Consider the following 19,416-nt stretch of genomic DNA (forward strand, 5'->3'; position numbering starts at 1 on the left):
GCGAGCTATAATCAGTGCAATGAAGCCCACTTTGTCAGGTAGCTGTAGGAAAGATTAATGATGAAACTGGTAAAACATAAAATTTTCCAATTTACCTCAGTATCTGAAAAGGGTTAATTTAAAATAATTCACTAATAATTATCGAACACATTCTGACCGAGTAAAGGCTGAAAAACATAACACATATGTTACTGTAATAATTTGTAACTAAATAGCTGTTTTATACAAATATCAAAAAGCCTTGCAAGCATTAATTTTTTAAATCGGCTGAGATATTTTCGCGGCATCTGTGTGACAACAGGTTAAGTCCGACAATGCATTGCTGTTATCTTTGAGTTTGTCCGTAGTCATCTGTCTGTATGTGGTCTTGGTGGTGTGTTCCTACTGGGAAACGGGCGGCAATTATGATTCAAAGTCGGCACTACACACAGATGCGTAGTGCGTAGAAAACAGAATCATGGAAGAATAACAAACAAAGATGTTTGTTTGAATCTGGACAATGCAATTGAAAATGTTTTAAAAAAATGGAACAAAACCTTTCCCAATATAGATGACTATTGTAAAGGGAGCCTGCCAAATATTACCTCTCCGAAACAGTTCGACAGATTTTTCAACGATTTCCAGTTATTGAAGAAACACGTCTACTGTAGATTAAGCAATGAATAAACAATTCAGAGTGTAAACACAGTTCTGGTCATTATTTTCCTACACAGCACGGCGCCTGATGTTCTTACGCTCTGTTTTATTTGCAGTTCTAACATAATATTTGTTGATTTTTTAATCAAAAGGGTATTTCCAAATTCCAAAGGTCATTTTGGTCCTCTTGTCTCGGAGTTGGTTTCTAGATAGGTGGAGAGGATAACATGTGATAATATAACCAAACAAAGGAGTTTGCTTTCTTGATCACGGGTCACGTGATTTTGGCCTTAGAAAATGTCAGCTGGATACCCCGAAAATGTCAGATGAGATGCAAAAACATATTTTAATGTAGGTTTTAGTTTTGTGTGGGATGCGTTTCAAATATTAAAAGGAACTCATCATCGAAATAATTTATGGTTTGACGCCAAGCTTATGCATTCTTATCTTTTGTTAAGTCATGTTGATTTAAGGGTTGACTTTGACTTACATGACCGTCTCAACAACAAGTAAAACTCAATGTTTAGATTGTGAGATTGCTGTATCTGTTATTTAATTTTCAACAGACATACATTGTTTTGTTACTTAGTTGATCTTTTAGTTGAGAAACATCAAGCTTACACTGAATTATTTATTTGATGTCGTTGGGATGCACTAGTTTATTTAAAATTGTTGTAGACAGAAAATTAATGATAGTTCCATGCCTGATGGACGTTTTGATTTAAATTAATCTGGACAAATACATATACAGGGTGAATAAAAGTCAAGACCCTTCATCTAATATTTTTCTAAGTAAATATACAGAGATATCCTTTTGGTGGTCGTGCAATCAGCAGGAAGCTTCATTTTATGATTAAGGAAATGTTGAGTGTACCCAAAGAAATGGGGGATTTTGGAGGCAACTCAAAATTTTTTAATGTACCCCCTTCAAGTGTCACCTCGTTTTGGAGTGTTTACAAAAACTTGAAGAATAGTCAAAAGCACAGTCCGCATTCTCTTCTCCATCCAAAATGGCAGCCCGTCAAATGTATTGCAGTATACACAAGAGATTAAAAAATCAATGTGATTGGCTCTAATTTTGGATAGAGAAGAGATAGCGAACTCCCTGGTTTTCACCGTTCTTTAAGTTGTTTTTGTAAACACTTCAAAAATGAGGTGTCACTCGAAGGGGGTTACATTTTTAGTTGTCCCCTAAATCCCCCATTTTGGGGGGACACTAAAAATTTCCATCATAAAATAAAACGTCCATGTACATGTAGTAAAAAAAAATTCTAATTGATTTTGACATAATCATAAAGAGTTTAATTTGTGCTACTGTGATGTACAAGTTGTATAAATTGTTTAAAGACACCTGAGTTATCGCGAAACATATCACTTTTTCCAGTGATATGACATTACTAATTGAGTACAAAATCTTGGCACCACTATCAACAGTTGGATCGATAATACTGAACAAGCCGGCGACAAACATTCTTATTGGATACATTTTTAATACAGGGTGTCCAGCTACGACTAGGACAAACATAACCAGATTATTCGGGAGTAACAAGCAAAAAATGTTACCGTTTAGCGTGTCTGTCTGTATGTGCTTTGTACAAAAACATTCATAGCTCCTTCGGTTTGAGCTATAGCTTTGAAATTTAGCATGTTAATTATTTTGCCAACTACTTAGTCGAAGCTGGACACCCTGTATATAAGTTATAATATAAACTAATTAGCTGTCTGGCAGAATACTTATTTTTTCCTACAGTTACCTAACATACATGTTCTCTCACTGATTTGAGAAAGCAAAGTGGCCAATTCGCTCATCAGTGAGACAATGTTAACATTGTCTCACTCTAATTACTTTGTCTCACTCCAGATTTGCAACGTGAAGGCACGAAATAGTGAACGCGTAACATGCAGGCAACGTTGTATGCGCGCGAAAAACGTTGGCAGCACTGGCTGTAAATCAGCTGGTCAGCTGTTGTACTGTTGTATTTGTCATTTCACATTAAATGTTATATTAAAAGTTCACTTCTTTGTAAAAATAGGTTATGTTTCTTCACAAATGTATTTGTTTTATGGTAACTGTAGGAAAAGTATAATGTGCAACTCGAGTTCAAAGTACAATTGCCTCACTCGAGAAACCATTCCTCACTCGCCTACGGCTCGTGAGTAAGGATTTCTCTCGAGTGAGTCAATTGCTCACTTTTCTCACTAGTTGCACAAATAACTATTGTTGACAAGACGTATATTATTTTCGTTTTTATGGTATATTTTTTTAAAGACACAAGTCAAAATATCAAAAACGTGATACTTTAATTACTCTCCTGATCGTAGACGCCAAGACACCGACTGAGGCTCCATTTATACCATTGCCAGCCCTGTGATTTCCGTAACACAGAATAGACTGGGTACTTCAGTCTTCAGACTATTGTACGTTTCTTTCATAAAAACTATTGAAGTCTTGAAACTGAGTCTAAATAACACATTCTATACCTTCCGACATATTGTAAGATTTGAGTTATATTTTTGATGATAGGATAACGTGTTGGCAACACACTTGATTGTCATGTTATTTTGACACTATTCACAACGATTTGGGGTATATTATTGCCCAAAGTAAGCCTAAAATAGTTTTTTGCGTTTTCGTTCTACAATAAAATACCTAATTCGCATAAGTGTCAAATAAAGGAAAATTTCCGAATGCATTCTCAAAAACTGTCTGATATTTGTAGAAAATGAATACGGGAAATAATGTAGAACAACACTTGCTTGAATAGTATATTTCTTACCAAGGGCCGAAAATGAGGTTTTGCCGGCTCGAGATACCGTAGTTTTTAAGTTCGAGACGATGTCGAGAACTTAGATCAATCGAGAGCTGCAAACCCATTTCGGTCCGTGGTACGAACGCTATTTTTCACCACACTATACCCTATTACCACTATTCACCACTATAATAATGCACACTGATAGTCAACACAACTACAACTTTAGGTTATGTGAAGAAATAATTTGAGGAATCAGTAAAAATAAAAATTAATAGTTGCTAGGCAACGCAATAACACAATTCTATTGCAATGCTATGGATTTTGATTGTGTATTTAAAATGCATCCATGTTTTAAGTAAGTAAGCGGACAGCTGATTTTGCGGCCCCGGCCTGTAAAAACCTGCTAGGTCCCCAAATTACGATGACAGCTGGCATGGCCAGCAAAACGAAACTTTCAGCCACCAATTAACGTATACAGCCAAAAACATCATAGTGTGGTGAAAAACAAAGTTTTATATGTCAAATGAACAAAATCTATCTGTGCAACTCTCTCAAAGCAGGTAAGTCTTTAAACAAAATTACATGTGCTAATCATGTGGATCCATGCATGATCATTTCTGCCTGAACTGCCAAATCTGGCCAAGATTGAGAAAATGTCGATTGGTCGGGTTCAACCAGAATTGTGGGTTCGCCAGATGACATTAGCAAGCAAACATAGAAAAATATCGATACAAAGGATATGTATGTAATGACCACATCTTTACTTATAAAACTTGTTATAGATGTAGATAGTTCTGAGACAAACTGATAAGTTAAAGTGATGAAATAGTTGTATTATAGGTCTATCTGTAAACGTTGATATAATTTATTACTTTACCAAAAGCCATGAAACGTGATCGCGCTCCGCTCTACTGACTTTCACTCGTGAAAGCAATAGTTAAGATTTTCTTCTAGAACTTGATTTTTTATGTTAAAAAGCCTGCCCAAAAGTAACATGTTTTGGACCAAAGTCTATAGTGTAGTTTGTTATTATTCCACCGCGCCGTGATAATAATGGTGACTTGGATAGTAAACAAAGAAATTCCGGTTCAAAGTGACTTCAGACAAACAATTTATCTAAGCGCTGAGTCAAGCTATAGTCTATAGATATGTTTTGTCACATTCAAGACAATTTTGATATTAAAAAAATTTTATCTTTTAATTCGTTATCAGGGACGCTTTTAGAACATGCTAGTAGTCGCTACTTACACGCATCTTGAACCTATAACCTTACTACTTACCTAACCCTACCTACTACATACTGTACTTGGAGGAGATGAGTTTTATACTTAAAAAATACAAAGTTTGGTGTAATTTTGTGATGAATTTTCCTTGAGGAATTTCAAATCGTAAAAAGTAACAGTTAAAGTGGTACTGTAATTTTTTCAAGTAAATGCTTGGTAAAAATACAATTTTTCGTAGGAATTTAAGGTATACAAAACTTACTAATAATAGCTTTTTTTACATAAATGTTAAAGAAAAAATGTGTATACCTAATTATTTGTTTGAAAAGTGGATTTTAGGAAAAGTTTACCGTTTTTATAACAAATTAGAAAACACTTTAAAAAATTCCTCTTACGAAAAAAGGCTTAAAGGTGATGCTAATCAATAATAGATTTAATCTTGTAAAACATTTACTTTCATTTTGTTTATAATTTCTGAACGTATGAATAGATATTAACTTAAAGTTTTATTAGCCAGAAAAAGTATATAAATAAAAAAAACTATCTTATTGAATTTTGAACTATTTCATTGAACTATTTTATAGTCAAATTATACTATAAACAAAATTTCGAAAATATGATACGATACAGATCTATTCAAAAAACTTGCAATTTTCAGTCAGAATTGACCAAAAATGGGGGTTTGGGTAGCCTAGCCCTAATTCAGTAGCAGTTTTCCTTGTTAACTTTTAAAACAGGTTTATATCACAGTAACTAAACAAACTATACATCAAAATTAACACTAGAGAGTCTCTTGAGTAAAATGATATATAAAAAGTTGAACCGATAGAAAATAGTAAAGATTTATCTAAACGTTTTACATTAGTATTATGGATGGCATTCAAATATCATTCTTTTTAGCGAATTTCCCTATAGCCAATAGACTACCGTAGGTCTCGTGGTAAGACCTAGGACCGGGACCGATTTAATTTTCATTTTGATGTCCCCAGAGGCCAAAAACACCATTCGTTCAAATTTTTATATATGGGTTTTATAGTAAAATATACTATTCTATTCAAAACTCGAATTGATGAAATACCCTGTAAAATTATTTTTTTTTATTTCTATCCAAACGCAAACTCACATTTTTTTATTTGTCATCTCAACTTTTACTTTAAAAATGTACTAATATAGTTCATAATAATTTAAGCTATATACTTTAAAAATAACGCTGCATTGGCTTACACAAATTATAAATTGTACTTTACACAATTTAGCCTTTACTTTTCAAACCCTTCATAAAATTGTCAACCTGTACGAACACCCCCATCAAAGAAAATCCATTTAATTATTTGAATCTATTAACATGATTTTCATTTTTAAGGTCTGTTTCAGTTTACAGTGTATCAGATAGCAAAGTAGAGCAAATAAGATTTACAAAAAAATCCTGTCTTCATAGTTATTAGTTTGTTAAGAAAACCGGATTAATATTAGCTTTTGGATTTGCTCGATAAACCTACTGTTATTTGAAATCACAAAAATCTTACATGTTTAAGGAAATAGCTTAATGAAATTCCAATCAGGTAAATGTAAATTGGTTTAGTCTGTAGGCTTGCTACCATGAGAGTACAAATATAATGTATATTGTTTGTTTATTTTAATGAGATTTTGAGATTTTTAATGAGATATTTATTTAATAATTTCAAAGAAGTAAACATTCTATAAACTTGTTATTGACAAGTTGTATCAAATTTTATCTTCAAATGTGACATGGTTGGATGAGTCACTCTAAAACAATAAATAAAGAAAAATACTTTCTATCTTAGTAATTCTATAAAAATACAAAACTTGGACCCTTAATGACTCTCTAGCTAGGGTGAAATTTTACAATAGCCCACGTAAATTCTAAGAAACATACTCTGAGGCAAATCTTAATTTTATTCCCAGTAAAAAAATACTTCTAAAATCTAACTTGAAAGGTAACCCATTGTATAAGAAACTAAGTATTGTATGTAGTTAAGTGCTAAGTTAAATGCTATTATGTTTTAATGGTAATTTGTTCGTTACACACAGGAGACACCTATAGTCACGTTTTTTGTAGCAAATTTCCCAGATGAAATAAGGTATTACCGTAGCATGGCAAGACCTGGACCCGGGACACATTTACTTTCCGATTTTGATGAAATTCACAACCTTATAGTTACAAACGTGTAAACTGACATTTAATTTATTCGAACGAGTCCACGAACCAGCGTGATCGAACTATGGGAACGGAATTTTATGGGGTAATTATTTTTTTTTTTAATTTTAACCCTCAAAACATAAAATGTCCCAATTTCTCCCTAAACCGTTTTCAGCTTAAAAAACAAGTAATTTAGTATTTTTAAGTTGTTTTTGTACGGTTATTTACGGAGAAAATTTAAACTAATGAAAATTCCCATTTTATTTTTATGGAAGGTAAACTGTTGTGGTTTGCTTGTTTATGGCTATTTTGTGATCAAATTTGACAAATTTATTTTTTACTAATCTATTAATATTTTACAAAAAACATACTAGTAACTCCCTGTAGCAGAAAACCTAGGTTAAACCCAATAAAAAAATATTTTTAATAAAAATCAAAATCTATAGAAATTTGCTTAGTCTGCGGGTTTTCTATGGGTATTTGTTCATACAATTGTTAGAATCAGATTTAATAACGTAACTCAGTACTCACCTAAGGTCGTCATGGTTGAGTTTCAACGTCTCCACGTTGAGGCCCAGCTTGAGGAAGCTGAGTAGAGGCAAATCCTCCAGTTGCGAGTAGGATATCGTCAGCGAGATGGTCACATCCTCCTCGAACCTATCCTTGAGCGCCGTCACGACCTGCATGAAGCTGGTCATCCTCTCGCAGGTCACCTGTATGCTGCCTGGCCGCTCCTCGTGGTGCTTGCAGGTACATGGGGAGATCTCCCGACGGACGGCACAGTGAAGGGAAGAGCCCACGGTGAGTCCTGCGGTCAGAACTGCCAGCACGTGAAGTAGAGCGAAGGTCCACAAGTACTTCATGATGTGTCACTGTCGCGCACCACACTCGCACTGCAGATAGTCAGTGATGGCCACCCCTCTCCACCAGCCAGCGCCACGCAGCTTCCTGGTAGCGAAAACAATACAATGTAAGCGACTACTGCATTGGCACGTAAATTATAGGGACATAATTTTACAGTAGTTCATCCATAAGTTATAAAATGACCTGAGTACTTCCAGAGTTATCCTTATGGAGAACGCGTTTCGAGGACTAAATCCTCATCTCCAGATTGTACAAGAGCATTAAAAACTGTCGCTTCGAAAACGTCGTCAAAGTTCTAAAAGGAACACGCACACATACAGAGGGAGGCAGACCCGTACACATACTTTTCCAGGAGTACGTTTTCACCTAGAAACGCGAAATAAAATTATTTTGCGCCTAATGGTTACGGGGAAAATTACAAAAGTTTTTAATTTATAATTCCCATATTATCCTTATAGAGATTAAGTAAACTGTTGTAGTTTACTTGTTTATGAATATTTATGCTTGTATATATTTATAAACGATTAAAAAAAACACTTTTACCCTCTTTGTTGCAGCAAACCTAAGTACTCGTTAAACTAATTCTAGTAAAATAGGGAATAAATGTAATATTTTTAAGGAGACATTTTAGTGTAAATCTAATCAGGCAAATGGAAATTCGCTTAGTCTGCAGGTTTGCTGCGACCGGTTTATTTATTTGTTGGGTTAGCAAAATCGGAGTATCTCAAATTTTTGGACCGTTTTAGTTAAGTTAGGTTGTTCTGAAAATTTAAAGAAATTCTGTTAAGACTAGGTTATGTTGAGAAATGCTAGGCATTGCTAATTTTTCTGAACTATTGTACAGCTATTTACATTACTCAACTTATTTGAAAATTTTAAGAAATGAAAAAATACTAAGAGAATTAAAGCTTCTAATACAAAAGCCAAGACAATCTATCCATAAATAATTTAAATTAGATATTTGGGCTCATTTTAGTATAGCTATTATTAATCATGCTTTCAAACCAGAAGTTTGAAAGTATAAACCCAAACTAGAGGAGGGTTTAGCTTATTTTGTTTAATCTTCTGGTGACGAACCCTGAAATTCTATAGTCTCTCAAACATTGTTAGAACAGTTCAAATACTGTACGTGAATTAGCTCTAAAACGCGTACGATTAGTGTTGTACATTGAAATATACATGGTGTTTCACGTTCCATGCTCGCCTATAGCAAACATTGTTGTTACTTTTCTGCTTTATTTCACAGTAGTGTTAGATTTAAACGTTTTTTCACTGAGGTTGATTTAATTATACATACATAGGCCCTATTGACAGAAACATTTTTATAAATAGGAATACCAGGAAACACAACGATAAAATACTAGCTACTAAATTAAATAATGATTGAAATAATGCAATAGATGTTAACAAAATAATTATAAACAGCATAAAATGCATATAAAACATTTATTGAATTATCTACCATGAAGATAGGCTCAGGTAAGCTTACTCCAAACCTCCCAAACCTCTGGTTTAGATTTTAATATTACGAATAATATTATTTATTTATTATATTATGAATATTATTATGATAATGAACAAATAAATGCATGATAGCTGATAGGCCTATACAGGATGCCCCCTATACAGGAACTCTCTACCAATAGGGCATTGTTCCTGGATAAGAAACTTATTTAAATATCATATTTAAATTGTCCTGAAGTTCTTAGTTACTCACACAGCCACCATTTTGGTTTTTTCACTTATAATTTTTTTTTGAAAAGTGGTTAAACATACGAAATTGAATTTTTTCACAAATATTTTTGACAACTAGACAAAGATACAAAGAATATTATGAAAATTTCTCAAATTCAAAAAACAAAAATGGTGGCCATTTACAATTTTGTTTCATAAATAACCTAAAAACCGTTGATTTTACAAAAATTTAGAAGGATAACATTTTGAAGGCAATTTAATTGCAAATTGCTAAAAAAAATTAATTCTTGTAAAACTGTTGTAAAATCAGTGGTTTCTGAGTAATTTAACAAACAAAATTGTAAACTGTCGCTATTTTTTTATGAATTTGGAAAATTGTCATAATCTATTTGTAGCTTTGCCTAGTAATCACAAATGGTTGTGCAAAGTTTCAATTCCGTATGTTTAACTACTTTTTAGAAAAAAAAAATAATAAGGGAATAAAAGAAAAAGGCAGCTGTGTGAGTAACTAGGGACTTCAGGACAATTTAAATATGATATTTAAATAATTTTCTTATCCAGGAACAATGCCCTAAAATATTGGTAGAACGTTCCGGGACACCCTGTATATGAAACACAAAGCAACTGTAGAAACCAAAGATTTGTCTAGGTTACACTAGTTTTAAGAGTCTGACATTTTTCCATCGTGGCAGACAAAGTAAACACACTAATCCATGTTTGTATTAAGGCTCATATTTACCATTTAACAATTGCCGTATTATCTTTTCTAAATACACTTCATACAGTATTTCATACTTCAAAAAACATGTTTAATGAACAAGAATGCTGTTGTTAGGCTTTTTTTTATTTTATTTTAGTTGCAAAGTAGGAAATTACAATGTGCACGCTTTTAAATTATTGTGGTGAATTTCTAAACTGCTTAACATTTTCCAAAATTAGGCCTCAAAATATTTGTCTATAATCAGAACAAGTAGATAATTGTATTTTTTGGATAAACTTTTGGGGGTACTAATTTTTGCAACGTTTGCTTTGTTAAACAATTTTAATCATGATTTTATACCTACTGTACTACAGCTAGTTTGTTTCTGGCCAGAGAGCCGAAACCCCACCGGACTGAGGCAGTTTTAGGACGATGTACTCTGCCATATATAAATGTTATATGATTGTTTAATTGAAGTTTTGAATTGTTATTTAAATTCCAAGACTGGGTAGATTATTTCAGAAGTAACTAACAGTAGCCAGAACTGTTGCTATTTTATTCTAAAACTTAAATGGTCCATTGAAGAAAATATACTGAAAACAGTGCCCTACAATAAAACAACTTAAAAATTTCATCGATTACCTAAGTGATTTAATTGTTTTTTTATTTTATTTTTATGAGATAGGTATGCATTACTGTTTGCCTGCACCTTCTTATTTATTTTTATTCACTGGGTAGGTGTTATTTTTCTACTTTCTGTCCGACCCAATGTCAGATGAATTTTGCTCCTTCCACAAAACAGGAAAGACATGAGGACATGACCTAGGCGGTCATTTAGTCAATTAAACACTCAACTGTCTTGCCTCGTCACCACACTCCTTGGTAACACTAACAGATTAAACAATCAAAACATCACGATAACGTATGTAACAAATGTTTGATATTTTAGACAAACGAGTCACAAATTGTGATAATAACGGAGGAACTTTGTCGAGTTATTTGTATATTTTGTGTAAGTATGTAGCGTGATAGAAAGCAAAGTAGTCGATACAATACATCGAAACAATAAAAGGTCAATACAATGCCTCACACAATTCTTCTTCGTTATCTTAATTGTATTTGTTTTTACAATATGACACAGGAGTCATATTTGTTTTCTTTTCGAGAATAGCATTTTGTTCTCGTAATTAATCCGGATGGTGTCGCCATCACCTTGCCGATCAAGCTGCTACTTTGATGGCTGATAAAAGTAAAGTAAGGGTCATAACCTAGCATGAGTTTGATCACGTAATTGTCACTTTTTTCCAAATACCTTAATAGTCTCTCCAACATTTCCTATTTAATGCCTGAAGAATCAGTGTGTCAAATTTCAGCCTGCTATGTAAATGTAGGAGAATTAATGATGAGTCAGTCAGTGAGTCAGTGATAGCTTTGCATTTTACATGTTTGGATACTGATTTTGAACCACGATCTTGAGCAAAACATTTCTCACAGCGTCCAAACTAAACTCCAAAATATAACCCAAGCTCATGGGATCTTTCAACCTCTGTATTTTTCCCTCACCAACAACATTCTACCTTATTACCTTGCAGATAGCGTAGGCAACAAGACTCACATTCTTCTAATCAACCAGTGACGTCAGCACAGTCAATTGCTAACCTGAGTGGGTAGTTTAAATTTCTCATATTGAGACCTATTGATCCGTTCATTGGCAACCAGACAATATACGCTCCATTGGCTTCGTTCATAAACTTATCATGTCCGGTGTGCGTGATTACGTAGAAATCTTGAAAAGGTTAAAATTTAGTGCTGTGTTTAAACAGTTTTCAAGAGAAAATTGTCTATATTAAAAATGAGTAAATTGTGCAACATCACAGAGTATTAAAGCCAAAACGATTATCTCTACGCTTAGCGTTCAGTGTATAACGCCACAACCTATACAAAAATATTTATGCAGTAATTAATTAATATTTTGTACTTTTTCCGTAATCTTTCAATTTTTGGATGGTTATTGTTAGAGCGTATTATGAATGTTATCAATTCATGAGATGGGGATGCCACCTATGTGCGTATTTCAACCCATGAGTGAAGAATGTTGTGAGATGATCTGTATAGCTTTGTTATTAGTGACTAAGATCAGCTGTTTCATTAGTCAGGATCATCTATATACAGGGTGTTGAAAATGTCTGGAACCAACATTATATCTGGTGAGTGGTTAAAGAAAAACAACTGATATTTTGTGTACGGATATACTATGGTTTTACCTATCTGTTGGTGCCTTATGCAATTTTTTACCACTTATAGGGAACGTCCTAGTAAAAAGTTTTAATGGAAGCATATGGTAAATGATACATCATTTTAAAGGGCATTTATTTCTGAGTAAGGAGCCACAAGTTTCATCTCAAAAGGACCACCCTAGCAAAAATGGCGACTGTTTGAAATTTAAAAACATTGCTATTTAAATGGTCCGTATTTGTTTCCTTTAAATGCTATTACAAGCCAGTTACGAAGTACAGTAGTTTATAACGTGGTGAACTGAAAAGTGACTAAAAAAAACATTTAACTAAATTGTTTGTGTTGTTTTACTAAACTTATTTTTAACATAAATACCAATTAAGCTTTCAATTATTTTCAAAAACTTAAAACAGTCGCCATTTTCGCTAGGGTGGTCCTTTTGAGATGAAACTTGCGGCTCCTTACTCAGAAAAAAATGGCCTTTAAAATGATGTATCATTTACCATAGGCTTCCATTAAAACCTTTTACTGCATCCTCCACAGGACGTTCCCTATGAGTGGGTTTTTAAATTTCAAACAGTCGCCATTTTTGCTAGGGTGGTCCTTTTGAGATGAAACTTGCGGCTCCTTACTCAGAAAAAAATGGCCTTTAAAATGATGTATCATTTACCATAGGCTTCCATTAAAACTTTTTACTGCATCCTCCACAGGACGTTCCCTATAAGTGGTAAAAAATTTCATAAGGCACCAAAAGATAGGTAAAACCATAGTATATCCGTACACAAAATATCAGTTGTTTTTCCTTAACCACTCACCAGATATAATGTTGGTTCCAGACATTTTCAACACCCTGTATAAAGCCAAAAGTACCCATGAACTTTTGAGAAAACTACAAGTCACACCACCATAAACCATATACTAAAATTGTTCGTCATGACGAGAAACCTTGCGCAAAATTATCCATTATTTCACAAATTGCCCTTTAAGGTCGTAATTCCTTTCTAAAGGGAACTTTTCATATACCTAATGTTAAAAATACTTCAGCTGTACTTATTTGTTTGTTATTCTTTCAATTTATTACCTTATTAAAATCAGGTGTGATTATTTGTTTCTTTTACTGTATTTTGTTTATTTCAGGTTAACTTAACCAATCAATAGTTTTATTAATACTTATGATGTCAAACGGGGTGAAGCCCGTGGGTAACAGCTAGTTTATTTAAAGCCCAATGATTAGGAACAGCTGGGCCAAGTATCGAACCATCAAAAAGTTACAAAGTTTTTCTCGGGATCTAACCGGTGACCTCTTATATGATTACTATGATATCTATTAATTTTTATTTCAAGGTAAAATCGCCAGAAATGGCATAAGATTGAGTAAAGTATTAGCACTACGCTTCAGTTATGTTTCGAAGCCAACTTCCTACTAAGTGAAGTTTAGTTCAAATTCAACAATTTTTCTACCGGAATCTTCTGCTGAATCTATTTTACAATAAAACTCAAATATAATATTAAGATCAAATAGAAATTTTACCTTCTAAAAAACTATGCGTTAATTAAGCCTCTAAGATTTTCGGGGGATTTTTGGGATTCGGAACTTCTTCGAGCTCTAAACTAATGGCACGTATAAGATGTACTTAATTTAAATGTAGGAGAGAATTGTACAAAATTTCGTTACTCAAAGAATTTACAGGGAAGAACCAGTTCTTAGGAAACTTTGCTAGCAGGAACTATTTTCAAAGAACGTAATATTTTGAAATTCACTCCGATGACCTAATGCTCAAGATCTTACTTTTTGGAAAACCTTGAAATATTCTTACGAAGTTTCAAAAACCACTTCCTCTCTTCAGCAAATTACTAAAAAATCTATAAATCAACAGTTCCTGAAACCGCGCGTCAGTGGATTTTTAGAGGTCAGTATTCACAACTCACCTTATCAAACTTTTTATGAGTCGCGTCACCAAGAAAATTTAAATGATAAGCCAATGCTAATATTCGAAACGCTTTGAGCTTTGAGTATTGATCACTTTAAAGACTTGGACGATACTACAGCTGTGTCAAGGAAATATTTCAGTTATGTAATCAACAGCCTGAATAATTCTGTTGAGATTTTAACAATGTATTGAGACGAGATACAAATTAATTATGTGTTAAGCCGTAGGTCATCGCATGGAAGTGAACCGTCCACTCCGGCGCCGTTCCTTGACCCAACTCTTCGAAAATAATTCTTTTGGCGCCAGTTACGAGTTTGTCACATCAACAATGTTGAAACATCATAAAATCGAAGCTATTTGGTTTCTAGGACCAAACAGACTTCAGGGGGGCAACATTTTATCATATAAAGTTGATTTAAACAGTTATTTCACGATTTAGGTTAATCCTGCATGAAAATATATTGAAAAAATATATATCGTTTTCACTAAACTACTAGTTAGAAATTGCATTGGTTATCTTCATTGCTGTAACATAACCTGTATCATTGTACCTACATTATTCAATTTTTCCGAGTTTGAAATGTGTTGTTAAGAACGAAACTTTACATTAGTTTTTCATCTAAATCCACGCATTAAACACGGTTCTCTATGGTGACTCTTGTAGATTCTATGGATCAGCTATTTGTACCGTTATGTTTCTTAATAGTAAATTGTGTTTTCTTTAGCCTACATAAATTTTTAACTAGTTATAGGTTTGAGAAGTGAAATTATGTATCTGCTTCACAATAATATTTTCAGACTCAACTTTCAGTCAATAATTCAATCTATCTATCAGTTAATCGACCAAATCAATCTTTAAAGACAAGTGGACACTATGGTACGTATTTTCAGCTGATTATGAATACAAGACAGATGATCCAGCTTTGTCACTAAGGCCAGCTGTTTATTTTTACCATTAAAATTCAAATGATCAAGAACCTAGCTTCTAATTTTCTCATGAATGAGCTGGAGATCCTCATATGTCTGTATAATGGAACCTATCTCCTGACCAGGTCTACCTGGTGACTAGTCAAGTTTAAGGCTCTGGCCCCAAAATAAATGGGTCAGAAGACAGGTTCCGCCATACAGACTATATTGACACACCTAGATTGGTCCGCTATGAGTTTTTTTAAATACCTGTATATTATCGGCAATCCAATTCGTTGCTGTGGCAATTAGGTTCGTACAACGCAAACAGACAATCGTTTCCATAGCAACCACCTACCAGGTACACGTATTAAAAGTTTGGTTCGAATCCCGTTCTATCAACACAGACTTTCCTGGGTCCAGTTCCATTACAGATATCCATCGCTGGATACTGGAGTGGGCTTAATTGTTCTCATTATACAATTGGAGATGATCCGTGTTTCCTCGACGCCGCACTCCGCGACAGACGCCAAAATATACATTTGAGCGACACCGTGGCGCCGATGATAGAAGAATCAGATAAATGATAACAAGAGATACGAACTCTGGTCATCACAATTCGTTAAATTGTTTAAGGAAGACCTAAACACCCATCACTATGGTAAATATATAAAAACTATAAGGGATACTATAATCCCTCATTTGTAATATGGAAGAATGCGTAAACCATTAGGAAATTGTCGGCATTGAGGTAAACGTGAAAACACTTCAATTCTTACATACGACAATGAATGCTCAAAACATCTAATTTACTAAAAAATACATTAACATGAAATAATTTCGTATGTGGTATAGGCCTGCCAATAAAGTAACACGCAAAACTCGTCATTTCCGACATACGATTTTAAGGAAAACAAAAACACTTAATTTATTACAAACTATGATGAATTAATGTCGAAACATAACATTTACAACAGCCAACAGCTTCAATATCATATTTTATAAACCTTTAGAAGATCATCAGAGTTATTTGACCGTTGTACTTAGGCCCCTATTACACGAGGTAGCCTGGCGACGTCGCCAGCGGCAGTAGCTGGCGACGCACTGGCCACCAAACCTATAACCAGTTGAGTAGCCAGTTGAGTAGCCAGAATTTTACCGCCGTGGCACCGTTGTTGTGAGTGCTTGTCTTGCACTTGTACTTGTTATGAGCAGTGTTTACAGTGAATAATGAGTGATTATAAGTATCTTCTCCTTCTGTTACTTCTGAAGAAAAGGAGGCAAAGGAAGAGAAAAATGTACGTTCATCCAATGCTTAGTGCAAGAGAATCAAAAGGGTTATATTACACCCTTTTTTATGAGCTCTGTGCGGACAATAAAAAATGTTTCAATTATTTTCGTATGTCACAATCCAGTTTCTTCGAGTCATAAAGGTTGATATAGACATTTTATCAACTGAAGTGAACAATTCACACACTCACAACACAACAGAACGCAACACAACAGTGTGCAAGTACCCCCGTGATATGAACTAACCGAGTGGCGACGTGATTCTGGCGACCTAGTGTAATAAGCTCCATATGCTACAACGCAGCGTCGCCAATATGGGTAGCCAGTGGCTACCACAGTGGCGACGGGGCTCGGTAGCGACGTCGCCAGCGACCAAACTGGCTACTCAGCTTGTCATGGGGCATTGATTCTTATGGATGTTATTACACGAGGGTAGCCAGCGACGCAGCCACACTTCGGCGACCGACTGGCTACCGAGCCCCGTCGCCACTGTGGTAGCCACTGGCTACCCATATTGGCGACGCTGCGTTGTAGCATATGGAGCTTATTACACTAAGTTAGGTCGCCAGTATCACGTCGCCACTCGGTTAGTTCATATCACGGGGGTACTTGCACACTGTTGTGTTGCGTTCTGTTGTGTTGTAAGTGTGTGAATTGTTCACTTCAGTTGATAAAATGTCTATATCATCCTTTATGACTCGAAGAAACTGGATTGTGACATACGAAAATAATTGAAACATTTTTAGCGAATTTCCCTATAGGGAAGTAGCTATTACCGTAGGTGGCACGGTAAGACCTAGACCCGGGACCGATTTACTTTTTCATTTTGATGTCCCCAGAGGCCAAAAACACCATTCGTTCAAATTTTTATATATGTATATATATATAGACTTATATATATATATATATATATATATACGTCCGTGAACGCGATAACTTGAGTAATTTTTGTCCGATTTTGATGAAATTTGGTTTAAAGGTGTAAAGCAGGATAAACTTGAATGAGTTCGCGAACCAGCACGATCGGACCATGGGAACGGGGCTTTACGGGGGGTTTTATGGGGTAAAAATTGGTTTTTCTCACTTTTGACCCTCAAAACACAAAATATCCCGATTTATCTTTAGACCTTTTTAAAGAGCTTAAAAAAACAAATAATTTAGTATATAAAAGTATATTTGTTTGATTATTAGTAACGGAGAAAATTAAAAAAATTGTAAATTTAAAATTCCCATGTTATTCTTATGGAGAAATTGTCAAATGTTGTAGTTTGCTTGTTTATGGATATATTTTGATAAAACTTGGCAAATTTATTTATTTTGTACTAAGCTATCAATATTTTACTCAAAAACACACTTTATTAGTTTCCTTGTAGCAGCAAACCTAGGTACTCGTTAATCCTAATGTTATTAAAATATATTTAACTGAAAATCAATTCAGACAAATGGAAATTCGCTTAGTCGGCAGGTTTGCTGCGGCGGGGGTATTTTTTATTGTCCGCACAGAGCTCATCAAAAAGGGTGTAATATAACCCTTTTGATTCTCTTGCACTAAGCATTGGATGAACGTACATTTTTCTCTTCCTTTTTGCCTCCTTTTCTTCAGAAGTAACAGAAGGAGAAGATACTTATAATCACTCATTATTCACTGTAAACACCGCTCATAACAAGTACAAGTGCAAGACAAGCACTCACAACAACGGCGCCACGGCGGTAAAATTCTGGCTACTCAACTGGCTACTCAACTGGTTATAGGTTTGGTGGCCAGTGCGTCGCCAGCTACTGCCGCTGGCGACGTCGCCAGGCTACCTCGTGTAATAGGGGCCTTACTAATGGAAACTTTGATGGATTTGTGAAAGTTTGACAAATCAGTCATGAAAATACTATAAAGCTACGTAATATAATTAATTGATACTGCAATGATGTAATGATACATTGGATGTAATTTATTTATATTCTTGTTCTCCTCCAAGAGAAAAAACACTGCAGGTAGGTAAATGTAGATTAATAGTTAGTTACTTAAAAACGGGAGGAGTTTCAATAACTCCATAGAAACGTACATAGTGTAGTCAAACAACTTGGCATAGGAAAAGTCTATAACCTAAAATCAAAATAGTTATCCTTTGCAATTATAAACCTAAAAAAACATAGTACAGAACTTTGTGTGAACATAATAACGCTATGCTCTCAAAGTTGTACATTTTATTTCAAAAATTGGGTGAAAAAATAAAACTAAATTTAAAGAATTTACATTATCGTTTGCTTTCACGGACATTATCACAAACTAAGCATTCACAAGGATTAGGAACAAAGACATGTAAAAGACAATTCGTAACACTACTTACACTAAATGGTTTGTTTGAAAACAGTTTACATGACCACACTTTTTACGCGTGAAACCTTTTAAACAATTAATTGCAAAACGACACACCAAGCACAGAGAACCTCAGTCTAGACATAGGGACGGAGATACGTCTGTGTAGTGATAACAAGTGTTTTTCTCTCTGATAAGACACAAACTTTGCCCCCGGATCATCGACGGCCATCGTGCGAATACACAACGGTCAGAAACAATATTGGAACATGCCTTATTTACTTCACCTATGTGGACGCTCATGCTGGGATCAATTACAGTCTCCGGCCTTAGCTCCTGCCCCAGAAGAATCAGAGAAAACTCCGATGTTGTACCAGATTAATCAGAGAAAACTCTGATGTTGTACCAGAAGAATCAGAGAAAACTCCGATGTTGTACCAGAAGAATCAGAGAAAACTCCGATGTTGTACCAGAAGAATCAGAGAAAACTCCGATGTTGTACCAGAAGAATCGGAGAAAACTCCGATGTTGTACCAGATTAATCAGAGAAAACTCTGATATTGTACCAGATTAATCAGAGAAAACTCATATACTGTACCAGATTAATGAAAGAAAACTCCGATGATGTACCAGATTAATGAAAGAAAAGTAACTCTTATGCTCTACCAGATTAATCAGAGAAAACGCATATGCTGTACCAGATTAATCAGA

At 34.5% G+C, this 19,416-nt stretch overlaps 1 protein-coding gene across 1 annotated transcript in view; it reads right to left on the reverse strand.

Moving 5' to 3' along the window:
• Window positions 1–18,851, reverse strand: part of LOC128995843 (leucine-rich repeat-containing protein 1) — a 41,061-nt gene extending 22,210 nt beyond the window's left edge. The window contains exons 1-2 of the mRNA XM_054420864.1: window positions 18,737–18,851; window positions 7,305–7,721 (exon numbers count right to left, since the gene is read on the reverse strand). Coding sequence (XP_054276839.1) covers window positions 7,305–7,636 — 332 coding nt within the window. The 5' untranslated portion in view covers window positions 7,637–7,721; window positions 18,737–18,851. The remainder of the gene's footprint in view (window positions 1–7,304; window positions 7,722–18,736) is intronic.
• Between the last annotated feature and the right edge of the window lie 565 nt (window positions 18,852–19,416).

The sequence above is a fragment of the Macrosteles quadrilineatus genome, unplaced genomic scaffold (genome assembly GCF_028750875.1).
Source record: "Macrosteles quadrilineatus isolate MER2022 unplaced genomic scaffold, UCM_ALF_1.0 Scaffold_5__1_contigs__length_97177068, whole genome shotgun sequence".
Lineage (NCBI taxonomy): Eukaryota > Metazoa > Arthropoda > Insecta > Hemiptera > Cicadellidae > Macrosteles > Macrosteles quadrilineatus.